The sequence below is a fragment of the Bos indicus genome, chromosome 3, assembly GCF_029378745.1.
Source record: "Bos indicus isolate NIAB-ARS_2022 breed Sahiwal x Tharparkar chromosome 3, NIAB-ARS_B.indTharparkar_mat_pri_1.0, whole genome shotgun sequence".
Classification (NCBI taxonomy): Eukaryota; Metazoa; Chordata; class Mammalia; order Artiodactyla; family Bovidae; genus Bos; species Bos indicus.
Window position 1 is genome coordinate 17,983,849 of NC_091762.1, and position 18,254 is coordinate 18,002,102.

Sequence of the window (18,254 nt, forward strand, 5' to 3'; positions counted from 1 at the left end):
TTTATTATGGCTTATTAATATTCCATTGTGTTTGTATATATCACATCATCTCTATCCACTCATTGATCAATGGACACCTAGGTTGCCTTTTGTATCTTAATTATCTGCTCTCCCTCTACTTTATCTTAATTTTGGCCTCATATGTATTAACCTCTTTTCCTTCTTAAACGTGCCTAAACTTTTCTTTTCCATTTTTATTTGCTGCATTTGCTCTTATGTTCTACTCTGAGAAGTACCCTGTGTATGTGTATATGTGTGTGTGTTTTGTAATTTGGGGGATCTGTGTGTGTGTCTGTGTATGAGTGTATGGGTACGTATGTGTGGATGAAGATGTGTGTGTGTTTGCGTCTGTGAATGTGTTTAAGAGCTTGGCAGGGAGAATGAGTGAAGAATAGATAATCACGATGGAACAGGAATAAAGAAATAAGAAAAGAATAAAGGCAGTGTGGGTAGAGTCAGAGATGGCATGAAGCAGACACCATCTACACTTAGATATGAATAATTTACTCTTTCAAGAAGAAAGTCCTACTCTAGCTACCCAAAGTAACAGACTCTGGCGGTCTTGCCTGCTCTCCCAATGCCAGCCTAGCAATGCTTGTGAGTATAGTCACACACACACACACACACAGACACACACACACATGTTCCCGATGTCTAGATCCTTTCTGACTGCAGCTCTCACAAACAGCCCTTACTGCGGGCAGTTTCTGCTTCACGTGAAAGAACCATGAAGGAAGCTATCAGCCAGTAACACATACAGTCCGCTATCGAGTTAAACATATTTAATGGGGGCAGAGCAGGGAAGATTCACTCGATTCCCCCAACCCCAACATCCTCTTCAGATGAGCCCTGAGCAGCAGGAAGACTAGCTCAGCCAGTGAGCTTTTCAACCTGATTCAGAAGCTCAGGAACCCTCCAGACTGAATGTGAGGGAAACTTTTTACAGGGTACAAAGAAGGAGGGGTTATAATTCAGGGTGACAGCACACTCATTGCAAGTGGGACAACAGAAGCAGATGGAGGAGATTCAGCAGCTGGTGCTCAGTTCCTCAAAGGCATGGATGTGGACCACATTACTTCTGCTTGGTCTTCTGCTGAGCTGGCCCTGGGATGACTGGGGAAGGACATGGCTCTGGAACCTTGGGGTGGCAGGGCTCCGGAACCTTGGGGTGGCAGGGCTCCGGAACCTTGGGATGGCAGGGCTCCGGAACCTTGGGGTGGCATGGCTCCGGAGCCTTGGGGTGGCACGGCTCCGGAACCTTGGGGTGGCAGGGCTCTGGAACCTTGGGGTGGCAGGGCTCTGGAACCTTGGGGTGGCAGGGCTCTGGAACCTTGGGGTGGCATGGTTCTGGAACCTTAGGGTGGCAGGGCTCTGGCACCTTGGTGTGGCACGGCTCCTTGGTTTGGGGGATGCATGGTTCCTGGGGAGGAGGCTGGCAGGGCTGTTTCACCTGATGCTGCTGAAGCTGTGGAGGTGGGATGCAGGGCTGCTTCTGCTGGTGGGAACTCATGCTTCAAAGGAGGCTGAACTTAGAGACAGAAAAGCTGACTCAATGATTTGACTAAACAGAGAAGAAATCAGGTTAAATGCCAAACAGTTTCACTTCAGGGCCCTTTAGAGGAGACAGTCTCTGTTCCTTCTAGCTAAATTTGATAGTTAAAACATGCTTTGATAGTTTCTGAGGTTTTGCAAGAGGAGGAGCTTAAAGGCAACTCATTTCTGTGCCATATCAGGGGGATTCATTCCTCGGCTCCATTTCTTCCCCAGACACGTCACGTCCCTTATTGACAAAACCCAAAACCACATATTAAGTCATTTAGAAAGCGATGTAGAAAGAGCTGCACTGCACACACCTCTAGTATCACACAGAACACCTTGTGACTTATTGGATGAGTCTAGAATCTAAGCTCCTCCTACTTTACTCTGGCCTTTGTGTACACAGGCCTCTCTGAAATGCTTCCCTTCCCATCTCTGTGTGTCCAAATACTCCTCCATCATAGCTCACATCATGCGTCATCACCAGCAGCTCTTCTTGAGCTCCCCCAAACTGCCACTGCCTTTCCCTGACCCCTCTCTGATACCAGTCACTATCTACTTTAGATTTCAGCTACATGTGTGTACATGCATTATCTTCCCTGCTAGGTTGTAAGTTTGTGAGGAAGTTCTGTGACCATTTGATCCCCTCCACAATGCCTAGCACTGTGCCTTAAGTATAATAAATATTCAGTAGAGGTCCCTCTTATGAATTAAAATTTGTATAATAAGTTATCAGAAACAGGGAATAATGGTGTTGCTGAGTGTGTCCTGAGTTCTAGTGGTAACACAACCACTAATTTACCTTGAGAACTTACGAAGATTGTCCTCCTTTTTGACCCGCAGTTCCATAGCTGTCCACTGAAGGGGCTACCTTCACCAGCTCTAATGTCCTTTCAAACCCAAACCACGTTTCATTTAAAATAAAGATACCCCAGTATTCTCTCTTCAGCCCTCTTACACGTGTTTGCCTCTGTCCATTTTCCAACAACGATAAAATAAAAATTTCAAATAGATTCTAATCAGAGACTCACCTGGTCCACAGAGAAGAACAGGTTGTCTGGTTGCTCCAGTCGGTTGTGAAGTCAACGGGCCAGCTGGCATTTTATACAATGAATGAGCCCTGCCTCAAGGAAATACAATCATCGGGGGCCCCCTCTGTTTTCCTTCCTTACCTGTCAAGCACGATTCACCTGATTCCCCTCAATTATCAGTTGGCTCAGCTTTGGTGATGAAAACCACCCACTTGATATTCTTTGGCACTGGCTGTATGACAGTGATGTCACCTGGGCCTAATTCCAATTGCCCCTCCCCCGCAGACCCAGAATAGGGCTTATCTGGGGGAGGGGCGACCCACAGGCTTCCTGGAGCGTTTAATGAGCTAATTCTGAAGAAAGGATTGAGTCCTTTTGCGGTAGTGCCACTTTTCTGCTGCCTTTTTCCTTGGGATGGTTGTTCCTCATGTGCTGTGGGATAGAGCACATTTGAGCAGATGAACAAGTGGGAAAGGAAGGGGATCAGATAAGCTGAAGTGGGCACGCGCTGTCTGCCTTATAATGCTAGATGTTAGAGAGCATGGAATTGACTGGTTATAGAGTCCTTGTCTGAAATGTCCTACACCCTTATGTTCATCCCTTCTCCTAACTCCATTAAACTACACACATTTGGAATTACTTAATTATCACCCCCACCACCACCACCAACCTCACCCCTCTCTGACTGGTTGCTAATCTGGGTAAACCTGCTTTGCTTTCACCAACCACACCTTCACCCCTCTCCTATTTCAGAGATTTTCAAGAGCTAATTCCTTTTCTGGGATGAACTTTTCTCTTCACTCCACCCAGCCTTCAGGACATGGCCCTGCCCTCTTTCCTAACACAACTCTATACCACCCCCACCTGAAAACCTGGAAGTCTTTTCTAACCACCTTTACCCACAACCCATTCATGGAGTCCTCCAGGATGAACACTTCCCCACCTCTTGCCCACTTCCTACTCCAGACCCAGCATCTTGAGAATCTTGCTGGCTGCAATGGTTTCCTTCCTCTCTGGATCTGTATCTTTGGGCTAGTGGAGGGTGGGGGGTGCTTTCTGTGCATCAAAAATGTGTCTGCTCAAAACAACAGTTGTTGTTGTTCAGTATCTCAGCCGTATCCGACTCTTTGCGACCCCATGGACTGCAGCACACCAGACTTCCCTATCCTTCACCATCTCCCGGAGCTTGCTCCAACTCATATCCAATCAGCTGCTTATGCCATTTAACCATTTCGTCCTTTGTCATCCCCTTCTCCTCCTGCCTTCAATCTTTCCCAGCATCAGGTCTTTTCTAATGAGTCAGCTCTTTGCGTCAGGAGGCCAAAGTATTGGGGCTTTAGCTTCAGCATCAGTCCTTCCAATGAATATTCAGGACTGATTTCCTTTAGGATAGACTGGTTGGATCTCTTTGCAATCCAAAGGACCCTCAAGAGTCTTCTCCAACATCACAGTTCAAAAGCATCAATTCAACAGTGTTCCCATAGTAATTTCTGTATCCTCATTCATTCAACAAACGTTGAACAAGTTCTTAATATACACCTGTTATGTCTCATTCTAGGAGCTTTCCCAGTATGAAAACCCCTTCCCCTCAGAGTAAGAATTCCCTAGGGTGAGGGACACAGCCTAGTTCAGAGCCACTAGTTTAATGGAACTCTGAGATCTTCACTAGATCCATGCTTCTCAAGTGATAACAGTTTGAGGCTGTGGACATGAAATAACTCACCCAAGACCAAACAAGAGACCCCATGAGAAAAGGAATTCCACACAGAAATCCTGTGTTCATCTTCGTACTAGTCCATCCTTGCTCCTAATGCCTACAGAGCAAATTAAGCTCAGGTAGGAAAATGACTAAAGGTGGAAAGGGGGAACTCAGCCTTCCTGGCTTGGAGCTGGGCCCACTCAGAGTCCTGGGAAAGCATCATGTGAGTGGCAGTGTGAGGTCAGGAAGAGCTTTGCCTTTTGGGTGAGCCCTTAATATTTGCTAAGATAAATCCTCTTAAGTAGGAAAAAAGCTACTGAATGTTTAAAGTGGCTCTGGGGATAAACAGAAGGTATTTCCAGCACTTCTAAAAATAGAAGGGGCATGAGTTAGCATAGGGCAAAGTAAGGGGCTCATCTAGTTTATCATCGTTCAGTGGACTGGGTCTGAGAGAGGGAGAGAAAGGCTGAAATGCTAAAATGTCTGTTTTGAAGCAGAGTTGTTTTCACGTTGGAGGAAGTCCCAGGGGCAAAGTGACAGAGCTTAGGTGCCCTTAACAGTAATAGCACTGAGGGTAGCAAGAAGATACTTCTGAGCATCTGCCCAGGGATAGCTTCCCTCCACGATGGTCGGATCCTGGAGAGTCTCCTCACCATGGGCTTCTCTTTCTGGGGACATAAGAGCAGGGATTCCCTGAAGGTCCTTACACTGGAAATTTCCTCTGATGTACGCAACATGAAACTGAAGTCACTGCTTCAGAGCTGCCCTCAAAACACAAGATGTTACTAGGTGTGGCCTTGGGAGAATCCTAGTCACCCTTAAACCCAGCTGTATAGATAGCTCCTCCTTCCTCTACCCCCAAACACATACCTAAATGTTTACGGAGCACATGCTGGCTCCACAGGTGGTCACCTCTTATGACCCCGAGTCCTAGATGGGCCTCCCACCGTGAGCCCATCATGCTTGGTCCACATCCATCCATGGTGCCTGGTAAGTAGTAGCTGCTCGGTGACTTGGCAATTATAGAATGACTGACTTACTCAGTGAATGGGTGAATGAATGAATGGCATAATCTGATTTCTGAGAAGTCTCTCTTCTTTTGAAATGAGTTGAAAGGGAGAGTAAGGGTTCAGCAAAGCTTAGGGACGGGCAGCTTCCGCTGCCTTCTCCACCCAGTGTTCATGGTCAGCTGGTTTAATGATCTATCTCCCTCTGGGCTGCTACCAGCACCATGATGACAGCTGAGCTCCTAGCCTCTCACCTCACTTTAACACCCCTCTGGGCTTGGGCCAGGTCCCTCTCTTTACCCAAACTCCTTCTCACAGACTCCTGACATAGGGGGCTTGGGGCAGAATCTGTTGCTACATTTGGTAAGATTCTCAGGCCTGAGGAACCTGCTTCCTGCCCTCTGTCCTGTGGTATCAGCCAGCTTGTCTCAGGCTCTGGAGGATCTGAACCCACGTCTGGGTCTTGGCTCTGGATGTCAAAGAATTTCCCTGTCACCCAGTACCCCACCTTGGCTGAGTTCTCCTGCCTGTCTTGACTTGTGCTTCCTGTACTCCACCCCACACTGCTCTGGATCCCGACTCTGTAACTTTCCCTTGACCCCTGACATCATTTTCCCCATTTGTTCGTGTGAAGCTCACTAGTGGTTGGCATTAAGTCAGTTCTCCCTTTCAAAGAAGGTCTGCTTTTTACCATCAGGGTGGCGTTAGCCAGTGAACCTAGCCCCATACACTTCCCACACAAAGAAAGGGCAAACTGGGTGGTTTCTGATGGTGAATGCATCTCTCAGAAAGGGTCAACTCCTTGACCTTTCACAGGAGGCTGCTGCTCCTCTCTAGTCAAAACCCAGCTCCCCTCTGGGCCAGCTGGGGAATCTTTCCTCTACTAGCTCCCTCCGAGTGTGGAGCTAGTTCCTCAATCGTGCACAGAGCAAGGAGGGGGACCCCCACACTTGTGAACACAGTGATCACACACTTCCTTTGCTGACTGAGGACACTCCCTCCTCCTTTACTTCCCCAAGGCCCAGAGCACACAGGGACTGACGTGCCAGATTCGAAAGCCCATCATTTTAGCATAGGAACCCGTATTTAAAATATGGTAACATCTAGAAACAAGTGAGAGTTTTACTGCCACCTCCCCCTGAGCACTGTGGGGAGCTCAGGAGACCAGAATGTTGACCCCCACCGTACACTTCAGGCTCGGATGTTTAAAGGAAAACAAAGTCTATAACACATGGTGCCCCCATCTATAAAAGAAGAGGAGGAGAGGAAACACCAGACCTAGGTGTTTAGAAGCCTCCTGGATGCTTCAGCACAGGAGGCAAGAGAAGCAGTGGTTGCCGGCATGAATGCTGAGCTGGAGAGAGCATGGAAGTCCTAATGCTGGAGAGCTTCTACCCAGCCCAGTCCCCAGGGAGAAAGAGAGAGAGGTGGAATATGGAAGGGGTGTGGTCCAGGCAGCACAGCTTCTTTCGTTATTGGGATACAGCTGATTTACAGTGGTGTGCTAGTTTCAGTGTGTTAGTCACTCAGTTCTGTCCCACTCATTGTGACCCCATGGACTGCAGCCCGCCAAGACTGTTAGTTTCAGGTATATGGGAAAGTGAATCAGTAATACATATATCCACTTTTTTTTTCCAGATTCTTTTCCCATGTAGATCATTACTGACTTCTGAGTAGAGCTCTCTGTGCTATCCAGTAGATCATTATTAGGTATCTATTTTATATGCAGTAGTGTGTATATGTCAATCTCAGTCTCCCAATTTACCCCTCCCCATCTGGCGTGCTGCGATTCATGGTGTCGCAAAGAGTCGGACACGACTGAGCGACTGAACTGAACTGAACTGATCTCCTTTCCCTGCTCTGGTAACAAAAGTTTGTTTTCTGTATCTGTGACTCTGTTTGTGTTTTTATAGATACGTTCATTTGTAACATTTTTATAAGATTTCTCATATAAATGATACGATATTTGTCTTTTTGTTTCTTACTTGCTTCCTTCATGACAACCTCTAGGTCCATCCATGTTGCTGCAAATGGCATCATTTGTTCTTTCTTATGACTGAGTGATATTTCATTGCCTATATCTATCTATATACATTGTATATATCTATATCTATAGCTATAGCTATATATACCACATATTCTTTATTCACTTCTCTGTTGATGAACGTCTAGGTTGCTTTCATGTCTTGGCTATTATGAATAGTGCTTCGTGGCTTCTTTAGTGGAAGAATCAGATAGAAACCTGTCTTCCTAAGAACAGAGTTCTTTACCCTCCCTCTTTTCTTTCCCCTGAAAGGATGGATAAAAATTTAAATCTGGCTTCTTTTACTCGAGGTAGGAAGAAAGAAAGGGCCAAGGCTTAGTGTCCGGCCCAGTTGTTATGCTCTTGTTAGTCAGATGACCTTGAGCAAGTTACCGAACCTTTCTACACTTCAACATCCTATTTTTTTATAATAGGAACTTTAATTGTATTTCACAAGATTACTGTAAAGATTAAATGAAATGATGCTTCAAACACTATTAGGATGAATGAATGTTGTACATAGTCATTCTTGGTAATTTGTCTGTTTCCTTTCACTTCAAATCTCATGAATCTTCTTTCTCTTGTCTGTGTGTTTTTCCTTTTCTTCTCTCAGTGTGTGTGTGTGTGAAAGAGAGAGAAGGGACCCAAGGACAGGGTGCCCTTCTAGAGTGGGACCACATGCTCGGGCTTTATGGTTGCTTTATCTCCTCTCATTTTTTCTATGACACTTTCAGATGCACATGTTTGTCAGATTATATACAAGTTATTGGATAGTGGCAATGACCACACAGCCCATATTTTATTCAAGTTGGAGTGCAGGGGATGGCTAAAGTTGGTGATCATGCAATGATGTGGACATGCCCTAGGTAAGGAAATGGAGGCAGAAAAATGTAAAGGAACTCTCCCAAGAGATAATAAAAGTAGGATGTGCCAGGACACAGTCCCTTAACAACTTTGCCATATTGCTTCTCAATACTTGTGGGATATTCTATATGCTGGAGAGCTACTCTTAGAAGGAGGAGAGGGTGGATAGGACAAGGAATAGGACAAGGAGAAGAAGAGGGAGCGGAGGGAGGAGGGGGAATCCTGGTTGGGTCCTGACATTCTCACACAGCTGAACAAGCATTTCCCTATCTGTTGTCTTTTCTAGACAGAGTTTCTCTATCTTGAAATAGAAGTAGAATAGGATATAGATGATCAAAGACATACACAGAGAGAAAAAGAGGCTACTGAGTTTTGAAATGGAATCAGGAATGGTTCAGATTTATATCATAGATAAATGCTCCCCCACTGATCACTCATTGCCCCTTGGGCTGTTGAAGGGGCAGACTGATAACCACATGACTAAAAGCATCTTTGGACAGAGAATCCAAAACCCTGTTGGAGGTGACTGCTGTTTGCAGTTGTTGGTTCCCTCTTGTTTGTTCAGCTGTGCTGGCTTCATCACTGATCCACCTCTACAGAAAACACCTCCAGAGTGCAGAATGGCTTCTAGATGTCACAGATTTGAGGGGTCTTCCATGGTGGTCCAGCGGCTAAGACTCTCCTCTCCCAATGCTCAGGCCCAGTTTCAATTCCTGGTCAGGGAACTAGATCCCAATGCTGCAACTAAAGATCTCATGCACCACGACTCAGACCTGGCACAACCAAATAAATAAATATTTTTTAAAAAACAACAATAAATTTAAAAATATAGATCACAGATTTGAAAACATAAAGTCTCGTGTTCAAGTTCTAGCTCTGCTCCTTACTAGCTGTGTGTGTGTGTGTGTGTGTGAGAGAGAGAGAGAGAGAGAGAGAAAGAGAGAGATTGGAAAAGTTTCTTAATAATAATAGCTCCTATTTGATTAGGGCTTCCCTGGTGGCTCAGTGGTGAAAAATTTGCTTGCCAATGCAGGAGACCCATGAGACCCTGGGTTCAATTCCTGAGTTGGGAAGATCCCTTGGAGAAGACATGGCATCTACACAGTGTTAAACTTTGTTCTAGGCACTTGACACTAATTCCTACAATATCACTGCTAGGAGTAGGTCATGAAAGCCATTCTACTGATGCTGAAGCACAGAGAATGTCCCCTGCCCAAGTTTACGTGGTAAATAGGTGGAAGGGCCAAGAAGCAAATTTAGCGATGTGACTTTGAGACCTTAATCAATCTCAACTTATCTTACCAATAAGTTAGGAACAATAAGATTTGCTTCCAGAGCTACGGTTCAGTGAGATTATATATGTAAAGTGACTATTGTAGTGAGCATAGCATAGCAGATAGATTCTAGATATCAAGTACATTTCTTCTCCTGAAAGTCTGAAGTACATCTGTTGTTAGAAACTCATCTCTAGTGACTCAGAACATTCCATAATTTTCTTCATTTGTGAAGTAGTCAACCACTTATTTAACACATAGTTGCTGAATGACAACCACATGTCAAGCATGGAGTCCCAGCCTATATGAAGTCTGGCAGAGAAATGGGCAGCCTTCTGTGAGCTTCTGGGACTCAGTATCCATCAGTGAGGAATAGTCCCCTAACTGACCTTAGCATAAGAGTCACTTGGGGTGCTTGTTAAAATACAGCAACAACCTATTCATCTTCATGTAATACGAGTAGCCAGAGGACACCTGGGGATCTGTATTTCTAAAGTGCTCATCAGGTGGCTTTTGTGATCAGATAAGTTAGGAAACACTAGATTCTAAACCCAATGGTTTTTCTACCTTGATTGAAAGGGACATTATCTGGTATCTTTAAAAATATCCCTGTGGACTCCACTTGAGATTTATTTAATCAGTTGATTAAAAAAAAAAAAAAGTCCTCAGAGGCAAGCAGGTTTGAAAATCATTGCTCCAACAGAATATCTCAACTCTTAGGACTTTAATGCAGACAAGGATCCCCAGTCCCATAACTCCTTCAGGTGGAAGGAGGTACAGGGTGGTGCTAATTTACTGGGGCACTTGTTCATGTTGATGCAACTAGATGCCTGTGGATGTGAGTGTTTGGCCTAAGGATATTGGGAACCTTGGAAAGCAATTAAGTCCCATTGAAAGAAGGCTAAGTACTTCCACATACCCTTGAACCCCCTCCTTCCCTCCAGGGAATCATCAAAACACAGGCTCAAGCTGGTTTGCCTGGGCTGGTTTTGGACTCGGTGGCCTGGAGCCAAGAGATGGTTCTGTGTCACCTACCTGTATACCATCATGCTCATGATAGTGAGAATTTTTGGTGGTGTAAGGGAAGCAAGATTTTACCTCTACCCATTTTAGGATTTTGCCTAGGACTCCTTTAAAAAACAAACAAACAAAAAAAGATCAACAAGAGAAAATCAGTTTATTAATGTGCGCAGTGTACTTCACTCTAAAACAAAAAGTAACTCAGAGCTGTGGCCTAGGACTGTGGCTTGTATAGCATCTTCAACAAAGACCAATACATCTATAGAGAAATGACAGGACAAAGGAAAGCAATTTTAGGCTTCCAAGGGCAGCAGACTGTGGGAAGGTAAATAAATAGGTGAGAACTAAAGGAGGAAGATTGGTTTGCAGATTCCTCTCCTGCCATCTCTGGTCTGATGAGATTCTATCTCCAGTACTAGAATTTATATTCTGTGTTTAGGCCAAAAGGGGAGGGGCAGGGGGTGGATTTTTCTGTGTTTGCTGTTTCTTAATTGCCTTCAGCTTGAAATAATTTTTTATGTCAAAGAGGCATATCTGGGGTGACATATTCTTATTCCCTTCAGTGGATTAGAGGTCTATGCCTCCCACCTCCAGGAAGCTTCTGGCAGGGCCAAATTATGAACTTTGGAGTCCCAAAGTACTGAAAATTATAGCTTTCCACCTCCCTCCTTCCTCTGCCAATTCAAAATAAATCTTTATTTTTCAAAACCTAAAATGCACAATTGTAGCTTTTAAAAAATATTTTCTGGTTTACTTTCATCTGAAATTGTTCATAAATCTAACATTCTTTCTTTTGTTTTAAAGTCTTTATTGAATTTGTTACAATATTGCTTCTGTTTTATGTTTTGGGTTTTTTTTTTTTTTGTCCATGAGACATGTGGGATCTTAGTTTCCTGACCAGGGTTTGAACCTGCACCCCCTGCGTTGGAAGGTGAAGTCCTAACCACTGGACTGCCAGGGAAGCCCCCTGACCTCCTTTCATTTGTTTATTCTCTCATTTTCTGGGCTTTGCCCATGCCCAGAACATGTGGACTTTACATATTAGATCAGCAGATGCACTCTTATGGGAATAGGGAGGGTGGGGTAAGGAATAGCACTTACAAAAGTACAAAGCGCCCCTCACTCCAATTGTCCATGGGGTTTTCCAGGCAAGAATACGCCATTTCCTTCTCTAGGGGCTCTTCCTGACTCAGGGATTGAACTCACATCTCCTGTGTCTCCTGCGTTGCAGGCAGATTCTTTACTTTCTGAGCCATTGAGGAAGCCCTACCCCAATGCATGGATCCACCTAATTGTTGGGCAGAAAAAAAACATCAAATCCAAACTTCTCATTTTATGGACAAAGGACCCAGGTTAAGGGACTTACTGAAAATCATAGGTCTATTTAGTAGCAGAGCTAGAACGAGGACCCCTGTCCCTTCTTTCCTGGACCCGAGTGCTCTCCATGCTGGGAAAGAGACAATTTACAATAGCGTAGATTCCTGAGCCAGAAAAGAGACTTCCATATGGCCGCTCTCTAGGTAGAGGGGTATCCTTATGCTAATGTTTCGGAGCTACCTTCCCCAGTTGTAAAAGGTGGTTGTAAGACCAACGATTTATTAAGCATATACAATATCCAGTCAATTTATAGATATTATCACCACAAAAATTCTGCAAATAAGTGTTATTAAACCATTACAATTTTTCACATATGAGAAAACTAAGTCTCAGGATCTAAGTGACTGGATGCAGGTGGACAGCTAGGAAACAAGAGATCCTGAGATTCAATACTGTTCAGTCTGACTATAGAACCCATGCCCCTTTCTCCAAAGGAACTGTCAGAACATCTCCAGTGCAGACACCCACACCTGGGCACTTGGCCTCTAAGGGGCTCTTGGCCAGAAGAGGCAGTGGCAGAGAATAGGAACCGACCAGGTTTGTGTTCACCCAGTTGGGCAAGTGGGTCAGGTAGGGCATTGTTTTGCTCTGGGGTAGAGAGAATTTTCCTGGCAAGTCAAGGAAGAGGGATAGCAAGAGAAAATGGCAATGAGCCTTCCCTCCATTTCTGTAGTATTTAGAGTTCTAAGAACACTTTCCTTTCTGCAGAAGAACAGAAATATTGTTTTAATCTTATTGATTTATTTTGAATGGGGTTTGAAGACATGATGGGAGAGGAAATTAGTGAAGTACACACAAGGAACATTGGGGGAAAAAAGCATCATTTTTCAAGTAAATTAAGGTTGGAAAAATAACCTTTAAAAAATTGGAAGCAGGATATTATATTGGAAACTGTGTGTGTGCTGTCACTTCAGTCGTGTCCAACAATTTGTGACTCCATGGACTGTAGCCTGCCAGGCTCCTTTGTCCATGGGATTCTCCAGGCAAGAGTACTGGAGTGGGTTCCCATTTCCTCTTCCAGGAGATCTTCCTGACCCAGGGATCAAACCTGCATCTCCTGCATTGCAGGCAGATTCTTTACCACAGAGCCACGAGGGACGACCCATACAGGAAACTGCATGCAGTTCAGTGAAATTTCACAAAGTGGCTGCATCCGTTTATCTAGGACCCGGATAAAGACATAGAATTTGACCAGTTTCCCCTACTACAGCCTTCCAGCCTTCCTCTCACCTTCTTGTCATTCTGACTCTGTAAATAGAATCATTCAATATGTGCTTTTAATGTCTGCATTCTTTCCCTCAAGACTGTGTTTATGAGATTTGCCCACACTATGTAGGATAATGTGTCCAATGTCATCATTTTGTAGCATCTCATTGTATGATTAAATGGGTGTTTAGAATATTTTTGGCTTGGACTTATTACAAATTCTGCTGCTATGAGCATCTTCATACATGTGCTTTAGTGTCACGTGTACACATTTCTGTTGTGTATACCCTAAAGAATGGACTTGCTGGGATGAGATGTGTATGCTCAATGTTAGAAAGTACTGTGCAATAGTTTTTCAAAGTGGCTGTCCCATGTAGGCTCCCATCAACAGTGTATGGGAGTTCCGATTTATCCATTTCTTATGAGAACCTAGTATTGTCTGGGTTTTTAGTTTTAGCTAATATGTTGGATTGTGTAGTGGTACCATGCTTTCATTATAATTTGCATATCCCTGAAGATATCAGGGATAGTGTTCAGCATCTTTTTATACAGTTATTGCTCATTCTCTTTCATGACCTGTTCAAATCTTTGCCCATTTTTTTAGTAGGCTACCTAAAAAAATAGTAGTTTTTATTGATCTAGGAGTCCTTTATGTATTCTGAATACAACGTTTATTTTATATCTTATATTTATATAAGTGAACATAATTATATTTATATCTATATTGCATACAAACACCCATACACATATGCATGCATACACATGAATATACATATGTGTGTATATACATGTGTGTATACAATTTTCCAAATCTGTGTCTTTGTGTGTATTTTGGTGAACTGAAGTTCTTAATTTTAATGTAAGCAAATTAAGTTTTTAAAGGATGACACTTTTGTGCTGTTTAGTAAATTTTTGCTTACACCAAGCTCTTATATGTTTTCTTCCAAAATCATATATTTTTAATTTTCAAATTCAGATCTACAGTTTATCAAGGATTACTTTTGTAAATGTGTAAGGTGGGGGTTAACGTTAGTATCTGAATGTTATGGACATATGAATATCCATTTAACACATCACCATTTATTAAAAAATACTCTTCTAATTTTTGTAATGCTATCTACTTTTTGGTAATGAGTCAGATGATTGTTTGTATGAATCTGTTAGGCGGTAATAGAGTCTTCCAGCACATGACATGGCATGTATCTTCATTTTTTAGTTCTTTTGTTTCAATAATGTTTTATGTTTTTAGTATAGAGGTCTAATATATCTTTCAATGAATTATTATTATATAAATTATTATTTATTTTAAATTTATTTAAGGCAATTGATGCCTTTTGTTTCTTTGCTACTCCCCAGCTTTATTGAGATACAAATGATATATAATATTGTATAAGTTTAAGGTATATAATATGATTTGATACACACACATATATTATGAGATATTTGTCTCTATTTTCATTGAAGTTAAAAACTAACAAAATGAAAAGTGCACAGATTTTCAGTATAGCTCAATGAGTTTTGCGTATGCACCCACATAACCATCACCCACAGGAGGGAGAACACTTCTGGAAGCCAGGAAAGCTCCACTATGTCTCCTCCAGGCAGTAGTCTCTCCAAGGATGACCACTATTCTATTTTCTATCACAACAGATTGGTTTGCCCTGGCCTTACAGTTTTAAACTTCCAATCTGGTGTATTCCCCAAAACCCTTCTCCTTGGCAGTTCTCACACCCCAATCACTGTCTTATAAAACTACTGAAAACTCTACTCTTCTTTTCAGAAACTTTCTGCTGAGGTTTTTAGTATCTTGACCTGTACATTCCCCAATTCACTAAATTTTCACAATATGGAAAATTGAAGCTTGAAGCCTCTCAAAGCACCTACCGCCTCTTTTGGTTTCTCTGTCTCCCCGCAAGTCTTCCATAGTAGAAAGGCCAGGTTTACATTCTTCTACTCATGCCCAGAATTCACAAATGATACAGGGTTATAAAGTACAGCTCACCTCTTAAGTTCTCTTCTCTCTGGAGTTTTTGGGACCCCAGCCAACTTCAGATATTTATAAATTTCTTTTAGCTTATATTAGACTGCTGGTGGGCCACAAGCAACCCCATTTCACTCAGAATCAGAAGTTCTAGCTTTATTTGGAAAAGCCAGTCATTGTGCAGTTGGGAAATATTAAGAATAGTAAGATCCTAGACTTGAAGATTTCATAATATGATAGGGGAAAGAAACATGTAGAAGTGAACTACAATGCAAAAAACAATTATATGCATGATTCATAAAATAATTATAATAATTATATTACTTAATAGTAGAAATCTAAGTGTCATAAGAGCTTGTGGGAGGTTTCAGTTCTTTCTAGATGTTGAGTGAGGTTCCATGGAAAAATCTGAACCAGACCTGTAAGACCAAAGGATCTCCTACAGGGCAAAGTGAAGAACTGGTACTCTAGGCAGAAGGAGTAGTGTAAACCATAAAACAGAGGCATCGTAGCTGAATGATGCATTTGGGAAAAAGTAATTACCTCATGCTGCAGCATTGTGGTATATTCTGAGTCTTGTAGGGGGGTTTTGGAGTAGTCCAGTAATTTTTATATTTCAGAGTATATCGGAATTATGGGAGAGCTTTTACATTTTCTCTTTGGTCCCTGGTATTGAGCTAAATGATGCATAATGTCCCTTTGTGTTCTGATGTTATGTTACTTTATGTGAAGGGGATCCTAGAAAAAGCAAGAGAATTTCAGAAAAACATCTACTTCTGCTGCATTGACTACGTTAGAGTCTTTGGCTGTGGATCACAACAAACTATGGAAAACTCCTCAAGAGATGGGAATACCAGACCACCTTACCGGCCTTCCTGAAAAATCTGTATGCCAGTCAAGGACCAACAGTTAGAAATGGACATGGAACAATGGACTGGTTCAAAATGGGAAAGGAGTACATCAAGGCTGTATATTGTCACCCTGACTATTTAACTTCTGTGCAGAGTACATCAAGTGAAGTGCTGGGCTGGATGAAGCACAAGCTGGAATCAAGATTGCTGGGAGAAATACCAATAACCTCAGATACACACAACCCTTATGGCAGAAAGCAAAAAGAAACTGAAGAGCCTCTTGATGAAAGTGAAAGAAGAGAGTGGAAAAGCTGGCTTAAAACTCAACATTCAAAAAAAGAAGATCATGGCATCTGGTCCCATCACTTCATGGCAAATAGGTGGGGAAACAACAGAAATAGTGAGAGATTTTATTTTCTTGGGCTCCAAAATCACTGCAGATGGTGACTTCAGCTACGAAATTAACAGACACGTGCTCCTTGGAAGAAAAGCTATGACCAACCTAGACAGTATATTAAAAAGCAGAGATGTTACTTTGCTGACAAAGGCCCATCTAGTCAAATCTATGATTTTTCCAGTAGTTATGCATGGATGTGAGAGTTGGATGATAAAGAAAGCTGAGTATCAAAGAATTGATGCTTTTGAACTGTGGTGTTGGAGAAGACTCTTGAGAATCCCTTGGACAGCAAGGAGATCAAACCAGTCAATCCTAAAGGATATCAGTCCTGAATATTCATTGCAAGGACTGAGGCTGAAGTTGAAGCTCCAATCATTTGGCCACCTGATGTGAAGAACTGACTCATTGGAAAAGACCCTGATGCTGGGAAAGATTGAAGGTAGAAGGAGAAGGGATGACAGAGGTTGAGAGGGTTGGATGGCATCACTGATAGATGGACATGAGTTTGAGCAAGCTCTGGGAGTTGGTGAAGGACAGTGAAGCCTGGTATGCTACAGTCCATGGGGTTGCAAAGAGTCAGACATGACTGAGTGACTGAACTGAACTGGTGTGAAGGGAAGCCAGGAATGAACAAATTACCTTTCTTCCACCACATATATGAATGAGATTTTCATATTTAAGACATTGTTACTTTGTGAATCTCTGCTTGGTGGCATTAAATTAAAAACTTGTTTCCTTATGGAGGAGATGGGTCCTTCATATTCACAGAGGGCTAAGACTTCGTCCTTGGCCACTGGTGTCGAAGGCATGGATGTCTCTCCCTCTTACTGAGCTAATGACTGGGGATTCAGGCTACAGCAGAACTCATTGTTTCAGTCACTCCTCTTAATGGAAGTCTAAGGAAGTCTGTCATCTCTGGAACCCAAAAATCTGAGTGAAAGGACTTGCCAGAGTTAGGAATTCAGCTGTAAAATCAAGACTTCTTTCACAGCTGCATAAAATTGGACTAACTGACAAAAATCAATTGTAAAACTGCACAGACTCTGTACTTGGCTATCCCTGGGACAGCTTTTCCCTACATGAGAAAATAGACTGAAACTCAGGATAGACTCCAGGAGAGCTCTGGAAAAGCAGCATGGCAGAGAGGAAAATATTTTCATGCTAGAATCTGCTAGATATTCAGTGGGTGAGTAAATAAGCAAGTGAATGAGTGAGTGTGGGTTAATGAATAAATGATGGACAGTAAATAAATACATGAAAAATTCATTCACACATGTTCATAGAAGTGGCTGGTAATGCTCATGTCATTTATGTATGTTCTTTCTGCTTTTTCAGAATAACTTCCAATAGGCAAAAAACATTCATCTTGTAGGCTGGGGATTTCCAGACTTTTCCACTCTGTCCGTTCTTAGAGTCAATTGGCTTGCAAGAGTTTCTCAGACTCCTGTCAATCAGTCCTGGAATTTCTCTCCCCGTCCTTTACCAGAGATGTGTCAGCATCTGACATCCCTCATCATTAGTTACTAGAGAGCCGCTATGCCCATGTCCCCTAAGGATGTATTGATAAGAACCTGTGTATTCACATACTCACTTCCCCCAATATTGCCTCCACATCACAGACTGGGGCCAGGACACAGGCAAGGATATGAAGCGCAGATTTATTAGAGGAAGAAATAGGAGGGAAGCTCAGGGATGGGGAATGGGGAAAGGGAATGAGACAGAAGCTATGCATCAGCCTCTGGTGTCCCCATGAGGCCAGATATATTTCTTGCTTTAGAACATGGATGGGGCCATAGCTGTGGCCAAAATGGAAGCTGGAGAGGCTGGGAATTCACTCATGTTCATCTAGGAGAGAATCAGAGTGGGGAACAGAAGAATACTGGGAGCAAGGGGATGTGTGAGACAAGGGGTTCTGTGGGAAGAAATCCGGACAATGCTTCCTTGGACCCTGAGCAGGAGGATGTGGGAGAGGAGGGCAAATCCTGGAG

At 43.0% G+C, this 18,254-nt stretch overlaps 1 protein-coding gene across 2 annotated transcripts; it reads right to left on the bottom strand.

Moving 5' to 3' along the window:
• Positions 1–767: 767 nt before the first annotated feature.
• On the bottom strand, positions 768–2,700 carry LOC139182122 (cornifin alpha-like). Of its 2 annotated transcripts, none has more exons than XM_070785655.1 (2): positions 2,568–2,700; positions 768–1,528 (listed from the first exon to the last, which is right to left on the bottom strand). In XM_070785655.1, the coding sequence occupies exon 2, from the start codon at positions 1,508–1,510 to the stop codon at positions 1,073–1,075; it is 438 nt and encodes a 145-aa protein (XP_070641756.1). In that variant the 5' UTR covers positions 1,511–1,528; positions 2,568–2,700; the 3' UTR covers positions 768–1,072. The 2 variants fall into 2 exon arrangements, with proteins under 2 accessions (XP_070641756.1, XP_070641757.1); XM_070785656.1 differs by having other exon boundaries at positions 768–1,523; positions 2,568–2,655.
• Between the last annotated feature and the right edge of the window lie 15,554 nt (positions 2,701–18,254).